General features: G+C 43.0%; 1 protein-coding gene across 3 annotated transcripts in view; it reads right to left on the bottom strand.

Annotated features, from left to right (window-relative positions):
• Window positions 1-24,139, bottom strand: part of PTPRE (protein tyrosine phosphatase receptor type E) — a 111,392-nt gene that overhangs the window by 38,682 nt on the left and 48,571 nt on the right. For 2 of the 3 annotated variants that reach the window (XM_072870749.1, XM_072870750.1), the window contains exon 2: window positions 3,806-3,915. The exons of the other annotated variant lie outside the window; for it this stretch is intronic. In XM_072870749.1, coding sequence (XP_072726850.1) covers window positions 3,806-3,915 — 110 coding nt within the window. The remainder of the gene's footprint in view (window positions 1-3,805; window positions 3,916-24,139) is intronic. 3 annotated transcript variants of the gene reach the window in all.

Genomic DNA, 24,139 nt, shown 5'->3' with positions numbered 1-24,139 from the left:
CCATAGGCATTTCTGAAATGTCTGGATTGGGTGAGTAGCAGAGTATTTAAATTATTTTTTGTTGTTGTTAAAAAAAACTTCCGCAAGTGCTTAACTTCTGTTCACTGAACTTTATGTTCAGATTTAACAGTGATTGATTTACTGTAATTAAGCATCTTGCACGTCACTGTGTGCTTTCTATATGCTGAAAACCTACAAGTTAACTCAATAAAAGGAGAACTCTCCTCCTTTCTCAGTGTTCGTCTAGCCACCCTGCCTCCTCGAGGCCCGGCTGAACTTGTGCTGTGATGACTGGGCAGGAGAAGTCCACCCATGCCAACGGGGATATCACAAAGTCCAGACTATGCCCTCTGACGCTAGTTTTGAAAGAGAAAACCCCAACCCTGCAGAGAATCACTGTGCTTCCCCGTGCCTTGACTGTGGAGAGGAAGCAGATACGCAGCTGATAACCAGGAGATGCATTTGGTACATATGAAAACCAAACCCAAATTAAAATAAACAAATAAATAAAGGGCGGGCAAAGGAAAAAGACAGGTAGGGAAGATGAACCAGTGTCCACAGCCTGCAGCACACAAGGTGGCAAGCAGGAGCAAATGCAAGAATCGCACCTGCGTTTGCCATCCCAGAGCCGAACGCCGCACAGCCGGACCGAGCACAGCCCCGCCTGCCACCGCAATCACAGAACCATGGAATAGTTTGGGTTGGAAAGGACCTTTAAAGTCATCCAGTCCAACCCCCAATGCAAAAACACCGATTTCTGAAGTTCTGCTTTTCAAACTAATTCTTGAAATCGAGTATCTACCAGGAAAGCATCCCTTTGGCTTTTAAATACTAAGTAAAATGAGCCAGCCTCCTTCTTCAAAATACAATTTTCTGATGATGCCTCATTTTCTCCATGAAAGAAGCACCACAAGTCTAGCGTGAAAGTCCCCGTCTCTGGGTTCCGTTCTGGCTATCGTATAGCAAGACTTCATTCTTTCTATACATTGCTTCAGTTATCTTCGGAGACACCCACTAACTTCTTGACAGTTTAAACCAGCAATAAATAGGGCATCAAAAGCTGCACCATTTCTGCCTTTCAACCTCCCACTCATCTGATAAATTCATTACCTCTGCATGTGAATACATCGGTAGTGGAAATAAATTGTAAAGATGGGCATGAAACCCATGAAATATTCATCGAGCAAACAAGAAAGAAATTTAAACATTTGGAAAGGACTTAAAAGCTTTATTACTGCAACTCCCATTTCACATTTAAACTACATAACAAGTAAAAATACAAGAGGAAGTAAAAGAATCCTGCCTGTGATTAATACCAGATAACTAATATTTGAGTAACCAGGAATTACTTGAATGCTATGGGCAGTATCATGTATAAACAGCCTGTCACATATTTGATAGCATAAAGTTTTATCTACTTGAAATATACATTCATTTATGCAAATCCAAATACATAAATACTGGTTTATATTTATTTAATATAGTTGAATCTCTGAGTAGAAGGCAGTGCAACTTCTTCAGTAAATGGCAGTGCAATAAAACCCAGAATATTCTTTTTTTTATGAAAGGGAAATTTCGTGGTAGCAATGTCATGGTACACTTGTAGGAAGCAAAATGGCAATAGTGTTGAAAAATTGAGCAATACAGACCAAGTATCCATGTTTAAAATAAGAATAAATACAGTATTTTAATTCAACAAATGTTTTAAAAACCAGGTCAGCTAAAATAATGGCATGCAATAAATTATAACTACTCCTTTCAGAATCAAAAGCATCTTATCTTTTTGGATCATTCATCAAATTAGCATGCAAAAGGAAAGCTGGATTTTTTTTAGAATCCTTCGGTTCTTTCCATATTCTTTTAAATTGAGTTTTCTTGACACTTAAATAAAAAAAAAAAAATCTTCATTTTTGTATTTAAAAAATACTGTATTAAGTCAATGGCTGTCAAATGTATTGGATAATCCTATTATCTTGGAAGTTTCTATACAGCAATACATTTTCAGTGTGTACGTACTTGTCTATCAGACAAAACTCTTCTTCGCTTCTCACTGCAAAGTAATGCAGGCTTTGATATTTAGAAAAAAACAGTTTAGTCATACTAACATTTCTAACTTGTATCACTGACATTAAGATTTAATTAAAACACGGATGATAGGATTACTCTTATCCATATAATCATACTTAAATTCAACACAATTTTGAATTAAGCTTTGAAGATGAACAGCATCTATGGAGAAACTCCCTTTTTACTAATTTTATTAAAATTCTGGGAAGTGATACAACTAACAAGTTACTTCCCTTTCCCAATTCCCATATTCTTACACGTTCAGACCAATATTAGTAACTTGTTCTTCTGCTGCTCCAGGTGCCAGACAAGAAGCAGGGCACTGACAACTGCTTGACAAGATTTCAGCAGAGCCATTTATCAGCCATTTTATACTGCGCTAAATTCTTATTTATATTAGCAATGTATTTATTTTGAAAGCCTGAAGGAAAACAACACTACAACTGTCATTACTAGCGGGAGAGCCCCCTGCTCCCCTAGCCCTCGGGTGCCCTGCGAGGTCTGTTGGTGCCCGGGCAGAGCACTGCTCAGCTGCCTCTGCTGGTCTCCAGCCTCAGGTTTTGACGCAAGCAAATGCCAAACACCTAAATTAACACAACCAAGGACCAAAGCAAAGTGGCCATCAGCCACGCCTGGCATTTGATTCTTGCTTGGCTCTCCTTCCACATGGCTGTGAAGTTCACATGCAGATGAAAAACCAACCAAACCACAAAAACACCCTCCTATAAAGACTGGGTGTCAACAACAGTCACCTGGAAAGTTACCAAGATTTCACCACACTGTTTATGTGGAACATTGTCAGCTTTATTTGCCTTCAACCAAGCCCACGGAGCAGCTATCCCTTTGGAAATCCCCCTCCAACGTGAGCACGGCGTCACGCACTGCCACCGCCCAAACAGCGAACCGCTGCCCGACACCCACCACTCACCAGCACAGGGATTTCAAAGGTAGCTAGCTAGGATTCTGAAGGATAAGGACAATGTGCAAGTAAAATATATCATCCCATCACAGAACATAATAGTAGAATCAGTATCTTAAATAAAAAAAACCCCAACGAACCCTTATTTGACTTGAACAAGCCCCTCTCCAGGACTGTAATGTGTTAGGATGCAGTTGTAGGAAGGCCTGAAGCAAGAGGAAGACATTCTGAGAATAGAAATGAGGATGAATAAAAGATGGTGTGGTGGACCGGTGAGTAGAAGACTGCTCTCAGGTCTTTGAAAAAGGCTTTTCTATTTTTCACCTGACCTAATCTTACGCAGGACACCTGCACTATTATCCATCTCCTCAAGTCTTGCCTTAGACAGCTCATATCATTAGGAAACACAGAACACATATGAAGACTGTAGTTCCTCATGATGTTTAAATATGTTCTTCCTGTCATCTAGTTGAGAATTTCTTTATTTCATATTATCTGTGTCTACATCCCATCACGTTGGAGATCCACAGTGACAGCTCCTGGGGCGCGGAGAGCTTGCAGCCCAGGCAGGAGACATCCTGTGCTTCTCCACCTCTCCCAAAGCTATCCTCTGCATTTCCCATACAAGGGAAAGAGAAAGTAAAGCGTACAGCACCAGTCATACGGAGCTCAAATACAGAGGTCATCTGGCAAGATTAGAAGCACATTAGTGGGGTCAAAGTCCTGGAAAAACATCCAGGACTATGTCACCAGGGGGACCTCACCAGAAGTCCCTTTCCACACCCACTCCCATCCCCGCAAATTAAGTGATGTCCTTACTTGTTGTTGTTGTTGGTTTTGGCAATTCAGTTCCATTGGGTGGTAAAGCTTGCGCAGACAGAAAACTAACACAGAGCAGCAGGAGCGAGCAGGAATGTTCCATCCTGGACCTGAAAGAAAACAAAAGCAAAAGATCAATTTTCAGCTCAAGTTACTATTACGTTTTTTCCTCACGTCAGAACAAAGCTAAAAGAAAAAGCAAATGTTTACCTTAGATGAGGAAAGTTTTAAAACTTGTTTTATACTCTCCCATTCCCTTATCACTTAACTTTCAGTTTTGATGCAGAAGGAAAAGGAAAATACCAGTTGCGCACACTAAGAATTCATTAAGAATGCTTTAAATCCAAGACAGGAAGATAACGCTCAGCCATCGTTCAAAGACAACTATGGAAATCAGTCCAGAAAAGCTACTCCACATCAGTAAAGCACAGCAGCTGAGGACACTGAGGCAAGGAGTCTGGAAGCCATTTCCATAGATAAGAAGAAAACTCGTAAGTACCAGCAGCTGGAATCTTGAGAATAAATGCAAAACCCACGTATTTTTGGTAGCTCCTGCCATAATTGCGTGTATTATATCTTCTGCAAAGAGCACGAGTAGGAGCAGTGCGGCTGCAGGGAGGGGAAAACCCAAAACCCCAGCATGGCCAGACCTTGTCTTAAGGGTCCAAGTGACTTTCCTCCACAAGACCAATACTTCTACGCCGGGTAACTCCGACACACAATTTTGGCATCACAGATGCCCAGAGACCGAAACAAAGAGGAAAAGCTTTTACCACCAAGCAGACCAGTAGCAACCACAAAGTTTAAAGTACCTGTAACAAGCACCTTTCAGAGTTTCCTTACCCTACCTTGATTTCCTATAGACATACATAAGGTGCTTCATAGATATATTCCGTTGGAGAACACGTGTGCCACAGCTATGGGTCTGCGAGCTATAAAGCATTTCACCAGAGCCTTCCAAATACAGAGAATTTCAGGTTTCGTGAGACCAGAAAATAATTTCCAGTGTAGAGAAGGTTAGAGAAAAGGTGTGATGAGAACGTGCTGCTGCTTTGAAGACTATAGAGAAATTCAGGGAATTTAACAGTTGTAGATAAATGAGCTGGTCTAGAAATACTCTTGTCCCTCTAAATTAGAGTTTATGTGGGAAAAAATAAGTGTTGTTATTAATTTGCTGTAAATTTATCCAGTCCCTAATAAACACACTAATTATAAGAGGCTGCCATCTCATCCATTAGCTGGCTTTGCTCGATTTTAAAATATTTTCTTTGGCAAAAACATAACACAAAAGCATTACTTTCTGTATTTCACAAATGGCAGAACACATCCAGATGGTGGCTCTACATTCATTGCTAAAATTATAACCGCAGTAATACTGCACAACAAAGCTCCCCAATGTTTCAGTATAATATATTTAATATTACAATTTTCACAGGACATTATGTAGTACTGCCTAACAACAGAAAAAAAAAAATCCAGTCATTAGAATAATCATTCGAAAATCCTTCCTTTCAATGTAAAATGGGATAACCACCAGAAATAATTTCTGGATAAGCTCAACTGTGTAAAAAACTTCTGTAACAACAACTTTCACACCACCTTTTCGCCACTCTCACGTGCGTTACTCAGAAGTGAACCTTATTCCCAGCCTCTCTGCTATACCTAGGACTAAATTCAAACTCACCACACACCTGGTATTCTTTAAAAGAAAGAAACAGACTTAAAAATTAATTCTCTCATGCTTTGAAGGGATGTCAGCAGTAGCAAGGCCCTTGCCAAGCCGGCGGCCGGCTCCTCAACGGAAGGCACCAGAAACTGCAGCTGCCTTGGGGAGCACACAGACCCTTACTAAAGGAAGGGCATAAGCTCAGCTGATATTACAGCTCACGATTTATTTTCTTTTTCAAGGCTCTGTAAGACCCAGAGCAGCCCTTCTGCCTGCTGAAAGCAATTAAAGCACGCTCGGTTTACCAAGGTAACCCCTTCCAGAAGGGATTGCAGGATGCCTTCTATCCACTGCCCCTAGGATGCTATTTTGAATTCTTTCAAGTGTTATGAGAACATAGGAGTAAGAAAAAAATGAACATGAAAGTAAAAAGACAAAATATATTTTTTGAGGAGGAAAAAAAAAGTATAAAACTTTTTTTCGACGGGAGCACACACTTCATAGCATCTCTATTCTTGCTCCCCTTCTTACAGTTTGGAAGCTCAATGGATCTAGCTGAATTTTTTCTTTAACATAAGGAGCGAAGAAAGAATAATAAAAGGTATTATTAGCATCAAACTTTATTTTCTTAAATACCTTTTTTTTTTTCCCAGTCCAGCTTCCTACTGACAAATTTACTCATTCAATCCCTTCTCCTACTGTTTATAATTTAAGCAGCCTAGATGTCTTACACGAACAGGCTCAGTCAACGGCCAGGTTAACCCTGAACTAGCCATGGATGAGATAACTAATTATGTGTAACAGCTTACTGCAAACCGTATCTACATTGGCTACACTGTATTTAGCATTACATATAACCTTCCAAAAATTTAACAATTTAGAATTATAAAGCAATAGTATGCTGGAAGCTCAAAACACGCACCAGCAGTTTACGTAAAATGAAGGGAAAGGAAGGAAGAGGATTTGGAAATCTGGAATAAAGCCAGAATAAAAGTGGAATCCGTAGGGAAAGGGCTGGCATTGCCAGGAAGGAGGTGCTGAATGCTGCACTTCACTGACTGCCGTGCTTTACACCCTCGGCAAAGGCTGCTTCCATCCACGGGACTTGCGGGTAATCAGTTCTGGCAGTTACAGCGAGCCGCTTTGCTGCGCGATTTTGCAGTGCAGCGTTGAGCCCACCGTCTCCCCGTGAAAATACAGCCAGCTCTTTAAAAAAAAAATAAATTTGAAGCTGCTGGCAGGTTTCCGAAAGACTGGCAAGTGTAAGGACCATCAACATTTCTCACAACATCACTGTTACGAGGGTTTTACAGACACAAAAACTACTCCAGACATCTCATATCTATTCTCTTGAAAGTGATAAAGTATAACCAGAGTATACAGTCGATGCGCCACAATTTAATCAGAAATAAACACATCTAAAGATTACGCAAAAATTCTGGGATCTCATTTTTGTCTGAAGCACTTTGTATTTCTGCTTGCTAAAGAAAGACGGATTAAAACTTATAGCAAATTTAGGTGCCGCAGCATGGAGGCAGATGCGAGAGACTGAGCTTAGCACGACCAAGCACTACATACGACCAAGCAGTCGGTACTCCTCTTCAGACTGGGGTGGATGGGGAGCCGAGCAAGTTGCAATAAAATAAAAACACTCTAAGCTTTACTGTATATTTATGTACTTCACATACAGGACCTCAACGATATAATTTTTTGAACCAAAAAACCCCACTGCCATAGACACAGCAGTATTTTCCATCCTCAAGAAGCTACAATGTCATGATATAGTCTGTTAAAAAAAAAAGTAAAAAATAACAACTCCTCCTCTCCAAGAGAGGACAGGCGGGTAGACAAGCGCTGCTGAACAAGAAAGGATAACCGCGTACTACAAAAGAAGTCTCTCGTTGATAAAATCGGGGAGGAAAAGATCAAGGTAGAGACAGACACTGTCTTTATCACACGGCTTTGCTGTAAGGCAACTGCTGCTCTCCCTGGAAAAAAAAAATAGGAACTGCTTGCATAACAGCATGGGGATACAATGCATTTTTATCTACTTATATCCTACTACCTCCAGCCTTCAATTCATAGATATGCGTGGGTAAATGGCTCAGGCACTTAAACTTTAACTTCATGGAATAATATTTTTTGTAGTGAAGGATTCTTAGCTATTTCTGATTATCTGAAGCCTTAAAAAGGTGCCAGAGATTCCTGTTACAACCAGTTTTAAAAGTCGGCATTGTTACAGATAAATGCTTCTACGTCCAACAGAGAACTTGATACCATGACCAAAAATTTTAAAAAAAGTAAAAAAAAAATCACTGTAAAATTGCACAGCTAACTCCAATCCTGCCAAGGAGGCAGAGGACTTGAAATCTAAATGCAATCCAGCAATCGGCTCAGAAATCAGGGGAGTGTCTGAAGTCTGTGCACGGCTCTTCCCAGCATCGGCGTCGCCGCACCGCTTCTCGCACGGCCCAAGGAGACGCCACGGGGGATGGCCCAGCTCCCCAGAACGTGAGAAAACGGCATTATTTTCAGGGATTACTAGATTAGTACACATGCTTAATTTCTATTTTGGCTGCAGAACTGAATCCTCATCCAACCTGACAGCTTAAGAATAAAACCTGGGCTTTAAGAAAACAGGCTAATGAAACCTTTGTCATGCTGCGTGGCATTGCTACAGCTGTGTGGCTTTTTTCAAGGAGCCTGATGCACAAGCCACTTCAGAGCAGGTTAAATAGATACCCATTCCCTGCATCCTCCTACAGCATGAATAAAACAGTGAAACATCCCATCTAATACAGAGCATGGTGGAGAGACTGTTGGGTTTAGGGTTTTTCCCCCCCCAGGCTTTAGTATCACGCAGCTCAGGTCATGCCCCAGATTTTTAGTGCTAAAAAAGTAATATTCTAAAGGGCAAGCGCTATCAATTCCGATAATATAATTAAAAATGAGAGACATGAAAGCATTGTCACTGTAGGTTGCGTTGGCACCTGGGACACTGGCCACACTAAGAGCAAGCGCCTACCCAAAAAGACTGATAGTTTAAAAAAGGCAAAAAAAAATAAATCTCCAAAAAAGGGAAAGGGGGAACACCACCCTCCCTCCTTGCTCCATCTTTTCTCCTTTTGCTCTTCACCCATAAACCCCCTGTCATGGTTTAGCCCCAGCCAGCACTAAGTCCCACCCAGCCGCTCGCTCATTCCCCCCCCGGTGGGATGGGGGAGAGAATCGGAAGGGTAAAAGTGAGAAAACTCGTGGGTTGAGATAAAGACAGTTTAATAGGGAAAGCAAAAGCCGCGCACACAAGCAAAGCAAAACAGGGAATTCACTCCCTCCTTCCCAGGGGCAGGCAGGTGTTCAGCCATCTCCAGGAAAGCAGGGCTCCATCACACCTAACGGTGACTTAGGAAGACAAATGCCATCACTCCAAACATCCCCCCCTTCCTTCTTCTTCCCCAGCTTTATATACTGAGCATGACGCCATACGGTATGGCATAGCCCTTTGGGCAGTGGGGGGCAGCTGTCCTGGCTGTGCCCCCTCCCAGCTTCTGGTGCACCCGGCAGAGCAGGGGGAGCTGAAAAGTCCCTGACCAGTGTCAGCACTGCTCAGCAACAGCCAAACCATCAGGGTGTTACCAACATGATTCTCATCCTGAATCCAAACCACAGCACTATAGCAGCTACTGGGAAGAAACTTAACTCTATCCCAGCCGAAACCAGGATACCCCCCAACACAGTTGGCCCCGCTGAAGAGTCTTAAGCCCCAGCGACTGTTTTCTCCAGCTAGCCAGGGGTTCCCCTACCTGGAGCTGGCGAGCTGGCACGGCAGCAGCCCCCCCGGCCAGGAACCCCGGGCACCGGGAGCAGCTCTTATCTCCTGTCAGGCTGACCACAGCTACCGTCTCTCTCCTGAAGCTCTGGCATTCCCACTGCGTCTCTGCCGACCCACGTTAGCACACCAGGCAGCACCGAGTTACAGTTTAACTGGAATAGCTCTTGCGTGACTTCATTTTTTGTTAGGACTTTATTGCACCATTACGTCACAAGGCGGGTAAGAAAGCATTACTGCAGCATTTCAAAGAAAATTATTCATTTCAATTATGTTTTTACAAAAGAACTAGAAAAAGAACTGCTCCATGGGGCATCAGCTGCAAACAGCTCTTCGGTGCTCCCCTTGCTTGGGGTAACCATTCAATAACAATTTGTTACTCAGAGTTATACCTTAAGCCCCAAATCAAATTTACAGAAGTTTGGTAGAAGTTACATGTTTTGACCCACTTTAAAATTTAGGAGCATTAGAAAAAAATGAATATATCAGGTATCTTTCCCTTTTCTTTCTTTGAATCCCTGTAATTCTAACTCAGAGACTTACGATGTCCTAAAATCCAGAGGAAAAAAAGAAAAGGACTTGAGATGTTTGCGCGTGCATTCGGTGCAGCCCAGCAAGAAATCGGGCAGGCATCTCTCTGCTTGGGAAACATTCCTCGAAGTTCAGCCTCGCCGCCTGCTGCATGGCCGTTCCTCAGAGGCGAGGTAGAAAACACCCCGTGATGAAAAGTTAAATTTCATCATAAAAATGTATTTTTCATGGGGTCGTCTACAGCACACTCACTGTTGGGTTTTTTGTACATATAAAGACAAGCTTTGTTTCTAACCTCTTCAGGAACAGCAAGAGAATTTAAGGGATAAATATCTAATATTTAAAATCATGTATCACTTAATATAACCACTCACAAAATTATATCTGACAATAGCAATTCCTCATGTATTCTATATGAATACCTGCGATAAAGATCATTTAAAGGAGATGGAAATGGAAATAATTAGATTAAAAAAATACAAATTAGAATAATCACTTACACGTAAGAGATTGAGTGAGGCAAAGTACCAATTAACTGAATAAAATTAATTCCCCTTTAGAATAATCAAGCTTGATAGACTGTCTTACTTGCTTAGTCACTTCATCTCTAATTCACGTAGACAAATTACTACATTTGCTTTCATTTTCCTGTAAGAGGAGGTCAGCATATGCAGCACGGAGTATGCGTGTGACAAATTTACAGCAGACAGTCGAGAAATGACAATTTCTGATCTGCTAGAGGCCAGTTTCTCAGGTAAGCACATTAGCAATCTGCATGGCACTCACATTCACAGACTACACACAGCTTAACAAGGATTTATAAAGAAAATATGTTACCTGTTCAAAAAAGTTATGTTTAAGGGTACATACCTGAATACAGACAAAAATTACAACTTTTGCAATAGTAATTTTTAAATTCTTCTGACCCGATATAGCTGGTCCTATCTGTCTTTCTCAGTATCATGAGCAAGTCTCAAAACCCAGCCGACCATGGCTAACGCTAGTTCAAATCCATTTCAATTAGCAATGCCGAGATCTCCAGTGAATATAAATCACTGGTTGTCACCAGCAGATTAAGCACTGCATTAGCAGATCTGCTCTGAAAAGGATTAAATGACAGTGTTGACAGTGGGGTTGACAGGCCACCATTACAAAGTGACATTCGCCACATTAAAAATGGCGAGGAATTTTTCAATCAGTCGGATTCCACGAATACACCCAGGACCAGGAGGCAGCAGTGTCGAGTATGACGGCGATCTGTTTTTCTTCTATTTGCTTGGGGGTTTTGGTACTATTGCTCACCAGGATTAGATTCAAAGCAGTTAGGAAGATACACTATGCGATCAATTGTATTAAAAAAAAGGATTGGTTTACATGCATTTAAAACCAGGAACATAACAAACTTTGACTTCAGCCTTAATTTTGGAAAACTCTGCATATCCTGTATATACTTAAATTACATATATGGTAATAAGTATACTATGCATATACTTAAATTACATATATGGCTTATCTGCAGCCCCATAGTTCTGGAAATGAAGGGAAAAACCAGAGCTTTCTTTTCCGTGCCATGCTGAGTGGCTCTCAACGAAGCAATACAAAGGCTGTGAAGACTTTGGGACATAATATTTAAAACTACACAGCTCAGACTTGGAATAGTCAGTTTGCGTATCACAGAAATTCAAAATTAGGAAAAGAGTACACAAGATGAAAGAGAAGGAACTACAACTTCAGAGAGAGAGACAGGAAAATTATTTTCAAATTCAAAGCTCTATTTCCATGCTGCAATAAAAAAGGTTAGGATGCTCTCTCTCACAGATGTACATTTACTTGCAAACACTTTTTAAAGAGCTCTTTTGGCAGTTGTCTGACCAGCTTTTGCAGGAACCAAGAGTCTCTGCAGGTGCATTTCTGAAGTGCTCATAATCCATCTTCACTGGCTAGCGCTGAGACCAATATTGATTTAAACTGAGCTAGGGTAAGCCGGTCAACACTAACCAGAATAAATGAAATATAATTAATCACGATGAAGCCAGCAAGCAAATTATAATTTATAAAATAGCCCCCCCACCTGATGACGCAATTACTAACACTATTTGTAGATGCAGCATTATTTTCAGATGTGATGAGTACCATTACGGATGTCTGTCTTTCAAGCTCAGACTGCTAAAACCAGGAGCTATAGTTCCAAAGTCAATGCACCGAGGACACTATTTCACAACTTTCTTACCTGACATACAGAGAAGTGTTTTAATATTCCTGAAAATTTAAACAAAATTCCTGTAGTTCCTTCTGTTATAAAAAAAAAACAACCCACCAAACACAAATACCAATGTTAACTAAAAAAATCCCCCAATAATATATTTTTAAAAGATTCATACCTGTTATGTCATGAACAGAAGCTTTAATGATTAAGGTGGAAGTTAAAATAACTCCTACCTAAAGCTAAGTGTAAATTCCCATGATTTCAGTGTAATTAATCGAGTTGTGTTCTATTTAGGTGTTTACACAACTGCAAGAGGATTAATTCTAAATACAACCAATATAGCTGTAAAGTGCTCAATAAAACGGCGGAGGAGAAAGGGCTTTCTTTGCAAAAGGTCCTTGACAAGTCACCGAGGCCATTCCCTCACCGTTGGGTGGACCGACTATACCTACCCCGTTCTCGGCATGCTGGTCCGAAGCGTGCAATCAAATCTCCAGTTCTTCAGCATCCCTCAGCTCTATACTCCAGTCCTTCACATTTTCTTTTTTTTTTATTTTTTTTTCCCCCCATATAGAGTCAGCCCACTGCTCTTTCTCCCCCCACCCAGAAAGATGGATTACAAACTATTCCCATTTGAGCTTCCTACACTTGAAGATAAGCATCTCCCTTTAATCACCTCTTCTGTAAACTTATTAACAGCAGCAATTCTTTCAGCCTCTCCAAACAGATCACTTCTAAACCCCTGTAATTCTCATTACTCTCCTCTGGACTCTTTCAGCCCAAGATCCTTCCCAAAGCCCTGATGCTCTGGGTAAGGCCTCAGCAGCCCAAACGCAGGGGTACGATCAGTTCACTCGCGTGTAGGTTCATAACTTTTACGCATCGTGACATGGGAAGGATCAGGCAGGTCCTTTCCTAAGTTCTCCTATGGAGGCAAAGTACTTCAGCAACTCACGCGGTGCAGCGGATGACTCCTGCTTCAGGCTTTGCAATGGCGTTGCATCTGCATGCCGTCCTCTCCACAATGTTCCTCTAATTAGTCAAGATTGCTTTGAATATCATTAATACAATACTTCCCATGCAAGCCAAGCCATTAATAGACACAATGCATAACAACATCCAGGCTACTGTGAAGGCCACACACCTGCACTCTTCAGGGTAGAGTTTTTCCAATTAATAGCTGCTCTGAAAGCATCGGTTTCATCACATCCATCTTTTCCTAACATGCTTCTGAGAAAGCGTCGTCTCCGAGACAGGGGCAAAACCCCACTACAACATCTACAGGTTCTGCTGAAATCCATAAGGCATGTTACACTGTCACGGGAAGAAGCTTGATTTGACAGGACACGTTACTACACGTTACTACACATCTTTCCAACAGTTTCCAGGGCATTATTGATATTTAATTATTTTGGTATTATTTTGGTGAGTCCAAAGCGGACTCACGTAATGCCCTCTGCCCGCTCACACAACGTCTCCTGCGAGCTCCCCGACACAAACCCCCCGGAGATCGCTCCAGCCTGTTCTCAGATCACAATTTCACCCAGGCCACCTAATTTGAAGATACTTAACTTCATCTGAATGCTAATTTGTCCTTCCCTTGTCACAGCCCGAGTTCCCATCCCTGCACCCTGTGACCACGCGGCGCTGGCGCCTGGTGGGTTTGGTTGCCCGTTCCCCGCTCGTCCCCAGGCAGGGCAGGCACCCGACGGGCTGAGCATCCTCTGCCGGGAAGGACGGCTAAGGCACCGCTCTTCCATACGTTCTTTCACCGACCTTTAGCATTCACATACGCAGCCCCTGAAGGATCACTTCTTTCAGTGATACTTAAGCCCAACCACTCGCAGTCATCTCGTGAAGGTACAGCCGTAAAGGAGCAGAACGACATCAACTCTGCAAAACCAGAAGTCTTTTCAGAAACCAGAAAATTCACAAGAAGTTGATTCTTCTCTCTTTGGTCCCAGGGAGAGAGGTTTTCCCTCACGTCTTAACTGCAACGCACGGCCCTGCCCTCAAACAGCAAACGGCAGCTCTGGGAAGAGCGCTCCTCGCCGCAGTAACAACCTTGACCTGAAATGCCAGGTCTGAGCCCAAATTCCACTGCATGACAGCTCCAGCCCGAGTGGAAGAGGCAGAAACTGGAAACCAGAACAGCAAATCCTGGAGCTCTATGCCACCATCACTGCACCTGCACGCGTCCCAGTGCCACCCCCGATAGCCTCACCTTGCCCGGTGTCCATGCTCACGTCACACGCCAGCCGCTGGCAGGTGACTCCATACGCAGATGCAATTCTCAACCAACTGCTTCCATGCAAAGCACCAAAGCTGCTGTAGAATTATTTCTTGAGCTAAGGGAAGAGCTGAACTACTTGTCTGCAGTATTTAAATTGCAGTATTTCTGCAGGCTCGTCAGATAATCCTCTAACATGAACCTCCGTTGTATGACATTTTTACAGGAAGAACAAACTATTTTCACTTTATTGCCGTTTTCTTACTTCTACCATGCAGTTGGGCTTGGACTTACTCCCTTTTTTTATGATTACTTTCACCATTTCCTTTTTGCTAACGTGCCCAGTTGCAGAAGTGGTTTCTGCAATGCAGGGCTGCCTGCATGAAAATTAAGAACTACGCCTTGCTCTCAGTCACTAGTGAAACGACTTACAGAAAGCAAGTTATACCTGCTCTAACTACTGCTGAATTTATGAAACAGTTAATAGAACATTTCATATCGCATTAGCGGTATCATGAGCCAGTCACACAATTTTATACATAGAAAAGCTCATAATCAGCGAGGAGCCAGCCCTCCCCTGGCCCCCATTCCCCGGCACGGGAGACCATTATATCAGCGTTTTGACGAACATTTGAATAACCTCAGCTTTTGGAGAGCACAAAGAGGAGCCAATCTATTCAAAGACAGCGTGGGAGAAAAGGCCTCATCTTATTTTTGGCAGAGGAGGTTTATAAATTGCCTGGGCTCTCGCTGCTAACCTCGCCTCGCCCCGTCAATCCCTTTCCTACCCCGAATCTCTAGAAATTCTAGATCAGAGGCTAAATCCTAAAAGACACTTTAAAGTTTAGAGACGGATGCTCAGCACAGAAGAAATTACATCCAGATAATGAGTTACAACTTTAAAGTGAAAAGCCCTGGGCAAATCTGTCGCAAGGACGAGCTGTAACTCACGGTTAGCAAGAGGGACAGCGGAGGCATGGGCAGCGCAGGCAGGACGCCGGTGCTGAGTCAGCAGGAAGCCTACGCTCCGGCCACTGCCACCGTCCCCGTGGCACGGAGCAGCACGCAGAAAGGAAGTGGTTGTGACTCCTGGGTCGGCAGTGGCCCACCTCGCAGGGCAGCTGTGACTCCTGACCACCGGTGCCACAGCCGCGCACCCACGCCCCAGCCCGCCCCACCGCGGGCACGGTCCCGGGGGATGCTCGCACCAGCCCCAGCGTTAAGAGTTGCCCAACAGCCAAGCGGAGGATCAAGCCATGAAAGACTGAGTTGAGAGTAAAGCACAGAAGATTATTATAGTGAAAATGAAAGGAAAAACATTGGATTATTTTAAAAGTAGGTGTTATCTATCATTAGGTCTGTGCCACAGCCATTTTACATCCCTATTTCATAGCCAAACATGTCTCTTGCTGCATAAATATTCATTGTCTGTCCTTCTTGGTCTCATTTTAGCTAAATAAAGATCTCTGCAGCAAGGCTCTATTTTGAATTATTTACTATTTTACCTGCAAGCTCACCAAAGGAGCGAGTTCATTAACACAGAAACACGGAGAAGGAGAAGAGACTTATCAAATAGACGAGTGCTTTCAGGGTACTAATCAAACAAATCAACATCGACCAACAAAAAAGCTCCAGGACTTCCTTATAAAATTTTACAGGACCAAACATTTCAGGAAAACACCTCGACTGATTTTAAAGTCTCATTAATATCCTCTATAACACTAAACAATTGCTACCCATAGCCCAAATTAATTACATTTTACTGAATACACATGGACAACCTTTCAAGCAAACGCAAAAATTTGCATTTACATTTTGGCAGGTTTCCAGCATCTCCCTCTCCCAACAGGCCTGTGCTGGACACCGAAGCCACAAATTAGGGTCACCTTTCCCTGCGCGTTGTCAGCAAATCAATCTGTGATGCCTTTCAACCAGGGCTTATACATAAATTAGGCAGTCTGCGATTGATTCGCAGGAGAAACCCTCGACCAGCGGAGTGAAACACCAATAAAATCTTACAATTAACTTGAGAAGTTGCCTTTTGTTCCGTCCCAGTGGTCCTTTTATTTTCAGTTGCAGAAAACATATCATCATACAGATGCTCCCTTGTAATATATCTATATGAATATTTAAAATTGCTTCTTGAAAACAAAAGTTAATTATATATGATGGAAAATACATACAGAAGAACTATATACCGCATAATGGCCAGATTAAATGCTTGTGTTTCAGCAGCAAAGTATTTAATTTTGGAGAAGGGGAGGAAGGGAAAACACAAAAGCACAAGGGTATGCCCTGTCTACATATTCTACATTTATCTACAGATAAAGCACAACAGGAGAACATGACATCTGGATGTTTGAGGATTCATTCGTAACACATCAAGAAGGTGAATACAGAAAGGAAGGTAGCACGGTTATGGCTTAAAGCTGTTCAGCCCAGCAGGGCTTGGAAACTTTAGGGTCTAGCACGGCTTTGCACTGCAGAAATTCAAACCCAAAGAATGTCCCTGCAGCAAAAGCAACGCTCAAGCTCCCAAGTTAAAAGGTGGATTTCATGGTGTGTCCAGACATGGGAAAAACTCAGACGCTGCTTTCAGTGACATCATTAGTCTTGGCCATAACGCACGGCCAGTGTACTAGCTCACTCCTGATCCTTCTTCCACTTCTCTACCTCCACCGTGACCTGAGCTCCCTCCACACCAGGTCCTCGGAGCTCGGTGGCCAAGAGCCCCACGTCCCACTGTGAACCCCACGGCCCCTCCGGGCGGGAGGCAGCACCAGAGGCACTCTTCAGAGCTGATCTGGTAAACTGGTTGTTGTCCATGAAGATAAGGCAAGCAGCCAAGCCTTGGGCATATTATTCAGGGTCAACTCCATTGCTTGGCAAAATGTAAAGACAGAAGTATTTTTTCAAAGCTGAAGATTGAAACAGATGCTAAAAAGTTAACTAAACTATTAACTAAAGTTAATAGTAAGGGTTCTCCTTGGCTGGTGTGGGAGGTCAGCTCGCTGGTGAGACAGGTCAGGAGCTCCAGCCCCACCACAAAGCTGGCACGGTTCGAGAGAGGTCAGAACTGCTCCTTCCACTGATTTACTGCTGGAGATAGCTCCAGAGCTGCTCAGACCAGCTGCTTCAGGTAACCCGCTGGTCCTCCTCTCCTCCTCCCTGCTCGGTGTCCTCCACAGGATTCTCCCGCTCTGCAGTTATCATGTCCAATGTGTACTTTGAGTAGAATAAGTTCTTGGGTTTAAGCCTTCAGCTGCTTCCCACATATAGCAATATAAATTTCTAGCAATTGTATAACTGGAGAAGTAGTAGTGGTACCAATGCGTTCCAAGGTTTATGATTACGCTCATCAGCTCTGCACCGTGTCTGCACATGGCTGACGGCCTCCTCCAGCAGGTTCACTGGGGCACAGAGCTGCCAAGACTGAAAGGAAGGAATTTTTTATGCTGAGGGTGGTGAGACACTGGCCCAGGTTGCCCAGAGAGGCTGTAGATGCCCCATCCCTGGAAACATTCAAGGTCAGGTTGGACGGGGCTCTGAGCAACCTGATCTAGGTGAAGATGTCCCTGCTCACGGCAGGGGGCTTGGACTAGGTGACCTTTAAAGGTCCCTTCCAACCCAAACCATTCTGTGATTCTCTAAAACCTCCTCCTCTCAGCACACACAGGCGCAGCTCGGAGGCAATGCCAGAGGGGCTGTACCAGCCTCTGACTGCTGCTCTAAAATACAAAGCATTTGATAGCACAAGGCTTTACACGTTCTCATACCTTTTGTCTTCCTACCGCCCCACTTGTTCCTACTTACGCCAACACAACCATACATCATACTGCCAACGGATCAGGTTAAAACGAGGGGGAGAAGGAAGGAAAGCTCATTTTTTTTCTTAAATCTGAACCAGTTTAATGATCAAACTCACAAGCATAACCCAACCAACGCCTGAGCCAGTGAAACTGAGGGGCCCACGTACTGCAAAGCAGGCACAGGCAAGGGACTGCAGAGCAGCAGGAGGAAATACAGGGCAGGGCATCTCGGACCGGGAACGGCATCTGACCCAGCCTGGTCGGGAGTAGCTTGGCCATGCCTGCAGATGACACACACACTGCAGGTGGGTTTCCACATCTCTCTCTGCTTACAAGGACTGTTTCTTCGCAGCCTCCTCGGCAGAGCTTGCGCAGCTCTGGACCCTGCTGATGTCCTTTCTGTAAGCGCAGAGTATTTTCTATAACCATGCTCAATCCTCTTCTCAACTCCTGTTAAGACCTATGTCCACACGTCTGACCTGGCCAATGTGGAAGCCCGGGTCAGCAGCAAGGATGCACCATCCACACCTAGGCGAGAGTGACTGCCACCGAGCCACGGGCAATCCCTACGGCCAGGAACCCCAACTGTCCCAGGAAAACACCCCTCTATAGGGGTCTTTGGATACAGCTTCCTCATGCTGAGCCAGAGCATGAACCAGAATCTTTCCAAATACAAGACAGCAACACGACAGATGTCACTTTGGGGGGTATTTTTAAAGCTAAAGCAACAGGAGTTCTTGATGTTCAAACTAAGCCACTCATCGCACGAGGCGAGCAGAGGACCACGCTCACTTCGTACATCCCAGGGGCTCACAGAAAGCATCAGCTTCAAAACAGCACACGCTGCAGTTTACAACAGGCAAAAATCCATACTCTTTGTAGCCTTTCTTCTTCTACAGCTTCCACTTGGGAAATGTTTGTGTGTGAGTGTATATATATACACACACACGTGCAATTTTTTACAAAGCAGCACTAAAATTTTAACTACTAAAAGTTACCCCATAATATTTATCCTTCATGCAATCTAACAGTCTCCTGAGACTGACAGCAGTCACAGCAAACCAGCAACCAAATCAAAGGTTCATGAAATAGACGGCCACGTGCTCCTTGTGAAAACCTGCACCTTCCGACCAAAAGCACTTCCCATTGACCAGCCAGGCTACGCGGCAAATCAAATGCGTAAGAAACAATTACAAAACTAATGAAGCTATGCCAGATGTTGAACTTATGCCCCAGATAATTTCATGTAACACCTGTTTTTTGACTGGTGTCATATCGTACTAACACCGTGCGGAAACTTGCACAGAGATTTAAGGGGAACATCTGTTTTTATATTAGTTGCTTGCTGAACACTCATCAAAAGCCTGATAGTCCAATTATTTATTTGAAAGACATCGCTGTCTCGGGGACAGACGGCAGCTCTCTGCTCTTCCAGCTCCCCTGCACTAAGAACTAAAGCAACAGCAGGGCCTGCATTACATAGATATCGTAGCATCTGTCACCAGTGTTGGGTATTTCTCTCTTCCTGAGACATTCAGTAGGTTAGCTGATATATTTACTTTATACAACTAAATTTATGGTATCAATAGCAGAAGCTTTAATTCAAAATAAGGCTTTGGGACATGAAATGCATCTGATTTTCTCATCCATTAATAAGTTCTAGGCCTGCTAATAAGCCATTTATCTCCAAAAAAAGATCATTACCATTGCAAATTTCTAGGGATAGTAAAGTTCTTTACAGCCTAGAGTCTCAAGAAATAAACAGAAACTGCATTTACTATTAAAATTAAACTAGCAAGCCTCTGAGTTATTAGAAATGTAAAATCCAAGCCCACAGCGTGGTTTGTGCGGGCGGCTCTCGGAGCCCACGCTGAGTCCCAGGGATGCAGGCACTCAAGCCTGTCCCCCGAAACCGTGGGCAGCATCCCTGGGGATGCTGAGTGCCTGCATCCCTAGGATTCCCCCCGCACCCCGACGGGTCGCTGCGGGAGGGCAGATCGCTGCCCCGGGCACAGCTTCAGCATTTCCACGAACACTGCTGAAAGGGTTAACACACGCTGTTCTGCACTGAGAAAATAAACCCCCTCCTAAATAAGCTATCTGCAACTTTTCATGGTGTAACAGAGCATTAAGGTTTCTCGGCACGGGGGAGAAGATTCATCTTTGCTCAAGTCTGAAAAAGAAGAATTAGTATCATAAAAGAGGAAGAACAACTAGAAAAAAAAAAGTTAACCGCAAGAGGAAAACGCTGATGTAGGCTGGGAAAGCCACCAGATAAAAAAATTACATTAGTAACAAGCTCTCTAACACTCGGTGCTCTGCAGCAGTTGGGGAGGTTAAATGCAGCAAGAACTCCTACCTCCTCCCCGTAATACCGCAAACACTGACGGCAAAACACTGACGCTAGACCGTGAGGGCAATTCACCACTGAAACCACCTCTGTACAAATGCAGAGAATTTTCCATAGTTTCAGCTCAGATCAGCATTGGACTGGTAAAATACAAGAAAACCCAATGAAACAGTATTGGGCTGAGCTAAGTCCTTGGAGCATCTTTCAAAGTCTGAAGTCTTCTCAAACTTTAAGCTTGCCCTGGATTTGGAGAAATGGAAATCTACTGGAAGACATTGAAACAGAAAATCAAATTACTTTCATCTCTTTGGAAAGAAGTCCTCCCTGAGACACATGTGATACTCGGAGCCCGGGCAGCCGCTCCCCTCCGGCACTCTGCCAAAAATTAACCTTTTTCATAGAACTAGAAAAATGAGGGAGTAAGGGGCAGGGCAGGAAAGCACAATTTAAATGTTTAAACTTCCATTTAAAACACCTGCATACCGTTCAAAATGAATAATGGTGGCCACATATTCTTAAAAAAAAATTCAGTAAGTAGGAGCTCAGACAATATTTTCTAAATTCAGATCATTGGACAAATCAGTCAACTGTTTTAAAACGAAATGAAAAATAAAACCCATTAAGACAAAAAAAAGAAAATAGAGTCTGATAAAAAAAGCACTTCAACATCTCTGAAGGGCAGCACATAGCCCGCAGCTGCTTATGTTAACGGGAATCATTTTTAGGAGTCAAGACTCAAAATTCTGCTTTTTTAATGTAGTACTATACCTTTAAAAAAATCTATCAATCACTTCAAAGGAAAGAACGATCAGCAAGAAAACCCCAAACCAAAAGATGCTCTCTGTAGAGGCAGCAAGTGAACAGCGATGATGAGGGCTTTGCTGACAGCCAGCCAAGGCAGAGCTGCAGAGCTTCCCCGTGCGCCAGCCTGCGGCTCCGCCAAGAAATGCCACAGAACTGCATGGAACGGGTGAGATTTTTCTGTTTTGTACAGGTCGTCTGAAAAGTATAGTTCGAGCACTGCACAACGGCAGCAAGCTTCCTAAAAAAAGACTTTATATATATATTTTTTATTTTTTTATGTAAATATATATATAAATACATATATTTATAATATATATTTTTATCTATATATTTTATTTGTTTATTTATTTATTTAAATTAATCTAAGAAAAAGGAATGAGAGCCTGGACATGTGCTGTAATACAGCACAGAGAGATCCAATGTTTTCTCCCTAGGGAAAAAAACACGTTTCCTTTTCTCTAACTGACCCAGGATTATAGCTTGATTTTACTACATTTCTATAAATGTCACTAGGAAAGGAAAACTAACCTCCCCGAGTATAAATGTACAGAGATTCCTCAAGAAGCTTCGCCCAGGGAGGAAGCAAACAGCAGTCGCTTTTGCAGTTCTTGGCTCTCACAGCCTCCTTCGCGTGTCATAACTCTGCTCTTCTCATACAGAGGCGTTTCACTCAAAATACACCCGTACCAGCGTGGTTTCCTTCTCCCGGCTCTGCTGTATAACTTGCATGCCTTTGACGAGAAGTCTTCTCTCAGCAAACATCTCATTTGGTACGAGTTGGATTTACGAGCCCAGCTTCGCAGCTGGCCAACCTGGGCTGTGTTCAAACAAATGGCTGAAATCACTCGCCCTTTTTCTGAGGATTACAATATACCCCCAGCGCACTGGAATTAAACATGCCAAATTTTTTCTGTGTTACCTAATTGGCTTTAAAATATTCTTGAATTAATGAACAGGCACCCTATTAGCAAAGTCTCCTTGTAATAGGACCGAGAAGTAGGTAGCTGGGAGGAGGTGAGGTACTGATAAGAAAATAACAGGCGAGATTTTGGGTCTAGGAACATCCTGCACTCATTTTCCCTGTACTTACTGATTATTAAAGGACACAGGCACTCTTTAGTTTAAGCTGCATGATACAGACGGTGAGCTTTAAAAAAAAAAAAATCTTTACATTAAGCTTAAGAAAAGGATAAAGCTTTGCACAAGTTTTTCTTAGCACTACTACTTGCGCAGTTAAGCTTAAAAATTGAGCTGTAAATTTGTATACACTAAAAAATGAGGCTAGATATCACCTTCAAATTACACAACAGCTGAAGACCATTTCAGAGAAATGATTCTGAAATCAAAGATACAGAGAGCTGGGGTAAAATCTACCAAGGAAGAAGATGATGTCTGATGATACGCTGATAGCAGACATAGAGCTGCCCGAACTATCAACAGCTACACTGCTGGAGATATCCTTTCCACGTGCCTAACTCGCCTCCCGTACATCATCATCACCTCACTTTTACAGCCCTACGTATTGATGGATTCATGTTAGTTCCTCGAGGCAGTGACATTCGTATCGCAAAGCCAGGCTCCTGATGAGCTACAAAAGACAATTTGTCACCCCTTGAAATTATAGCTGGCAGCGTGGGCTCTTCTCCACCATTACCACCGCAGCCTGCTCGGGTGTCTCTGGGTGAATGCAAAAGTGTAAGCATCTCTCACGCAAGGTCACTCCGCTCACTTTCCCAGTTAGTCTGCACTTCCCACGAGAAACCGGATTGAGCCTCAGCTTGAAGGTGCCCTGATCAAACGGTAAGAATTCACATGGGTGGAAAAAAACAAAACAAAGTAAAAAAACAAAAAAAAAAAACCACCCCCACCCCAACAAGCCAGTTAACCATCTCCCTCGTTCTTAGTGTTTAGGCTACACTTTGGGACTGCATATAAACCTAATCTACATAGAAATACAATAAATAAGAATGGTAAAATGTCCAATATATGGAGTGAAACAGTCTGAGAAACATGTTAAAAGAACATCAAAAGGAGATTTAAAAAAAAAAAAATTTTGAAAAAAATTACTGCTGCGCTGTTCCCTACTGCCCCACTGAGTTACTTGCTCTTATTTCTTGGCTGCCCTCCTCTCCTCCTACGCTTGACCCTTCCATTCCCCAAGCACCCCCTACAAACCTTCTCGTCCTGCCGCTGGTCCACCTACCCAGCCGCTCTCCAGCTGCACTCTGTAAACCTCTAGCCTTGCGAAGCAACAGTTTTCTCATAAACAATCCTTCCAGTTTCATGCAGTCTTGTTATTTTAATACAGGAAATAGCTCAAAACAAAACTGAAGGTTTCCAATTTTTTTTTCTTTGTTTCGTTCACCACCAAGCACACCACTGCTTTGGCCGAGTAATAGTTGTCATAATATTTGTGAGAAGCTGCTCAAAGACTGTAAGGTTGCCTTTTTTTCTATTAAAAAAGGACTACATTTTTGCACTTATATTTGATACGGAGGTAAGACAGACATCCAGTTCTTTTTATGAATCCAAGGAGTTCCTGAAGCAATAGCTTGTTGAGCTGACATCGGTGCACTGAACAAAATCCTTTAACTTCCATGTCAAGCACCCTGCTGAGGAAGCTGGTGTTGCACAGGGGCTCTCGGCAGAGGTATGGCAATCCTGTTCAAAGACTAGGTTGGGCAAAAAGTGAATTTATCCTCAGAATAAACACCGTGATAGCATTTTTGTTATTCTACTAATTGTCACTAAAAGCAGAATCATGGCATCAAAGCAATGAAACATATCCAGAACCACCATTTTACACTGAGGCCCTAAGCATATTTAAGGTGCGAGCAAAATAATAAATACTAACCCAAACCTATTTTCCTAGTAATTCAGAAAGCTGGTACAGACCAATGCTTTTGTGC

The sequence above is a fragment of the Ciconia boyciana genome, chromosome 8 (assembly GCF_034638445.1).
Source record: "Ciconia boyciana chromosome 8, ASM3463844v1, whole genome shotgun sequence".
Taxonomy (NCBI): Eukaryota; Metazoa; Chordata; class Aves; order Ciconiiformes; family Ciconiidae; genus Ciconia; species Ciconia boyciana.
This window is presented reverse-complemented; position numbering and strand designations above follow the sequence as displayed.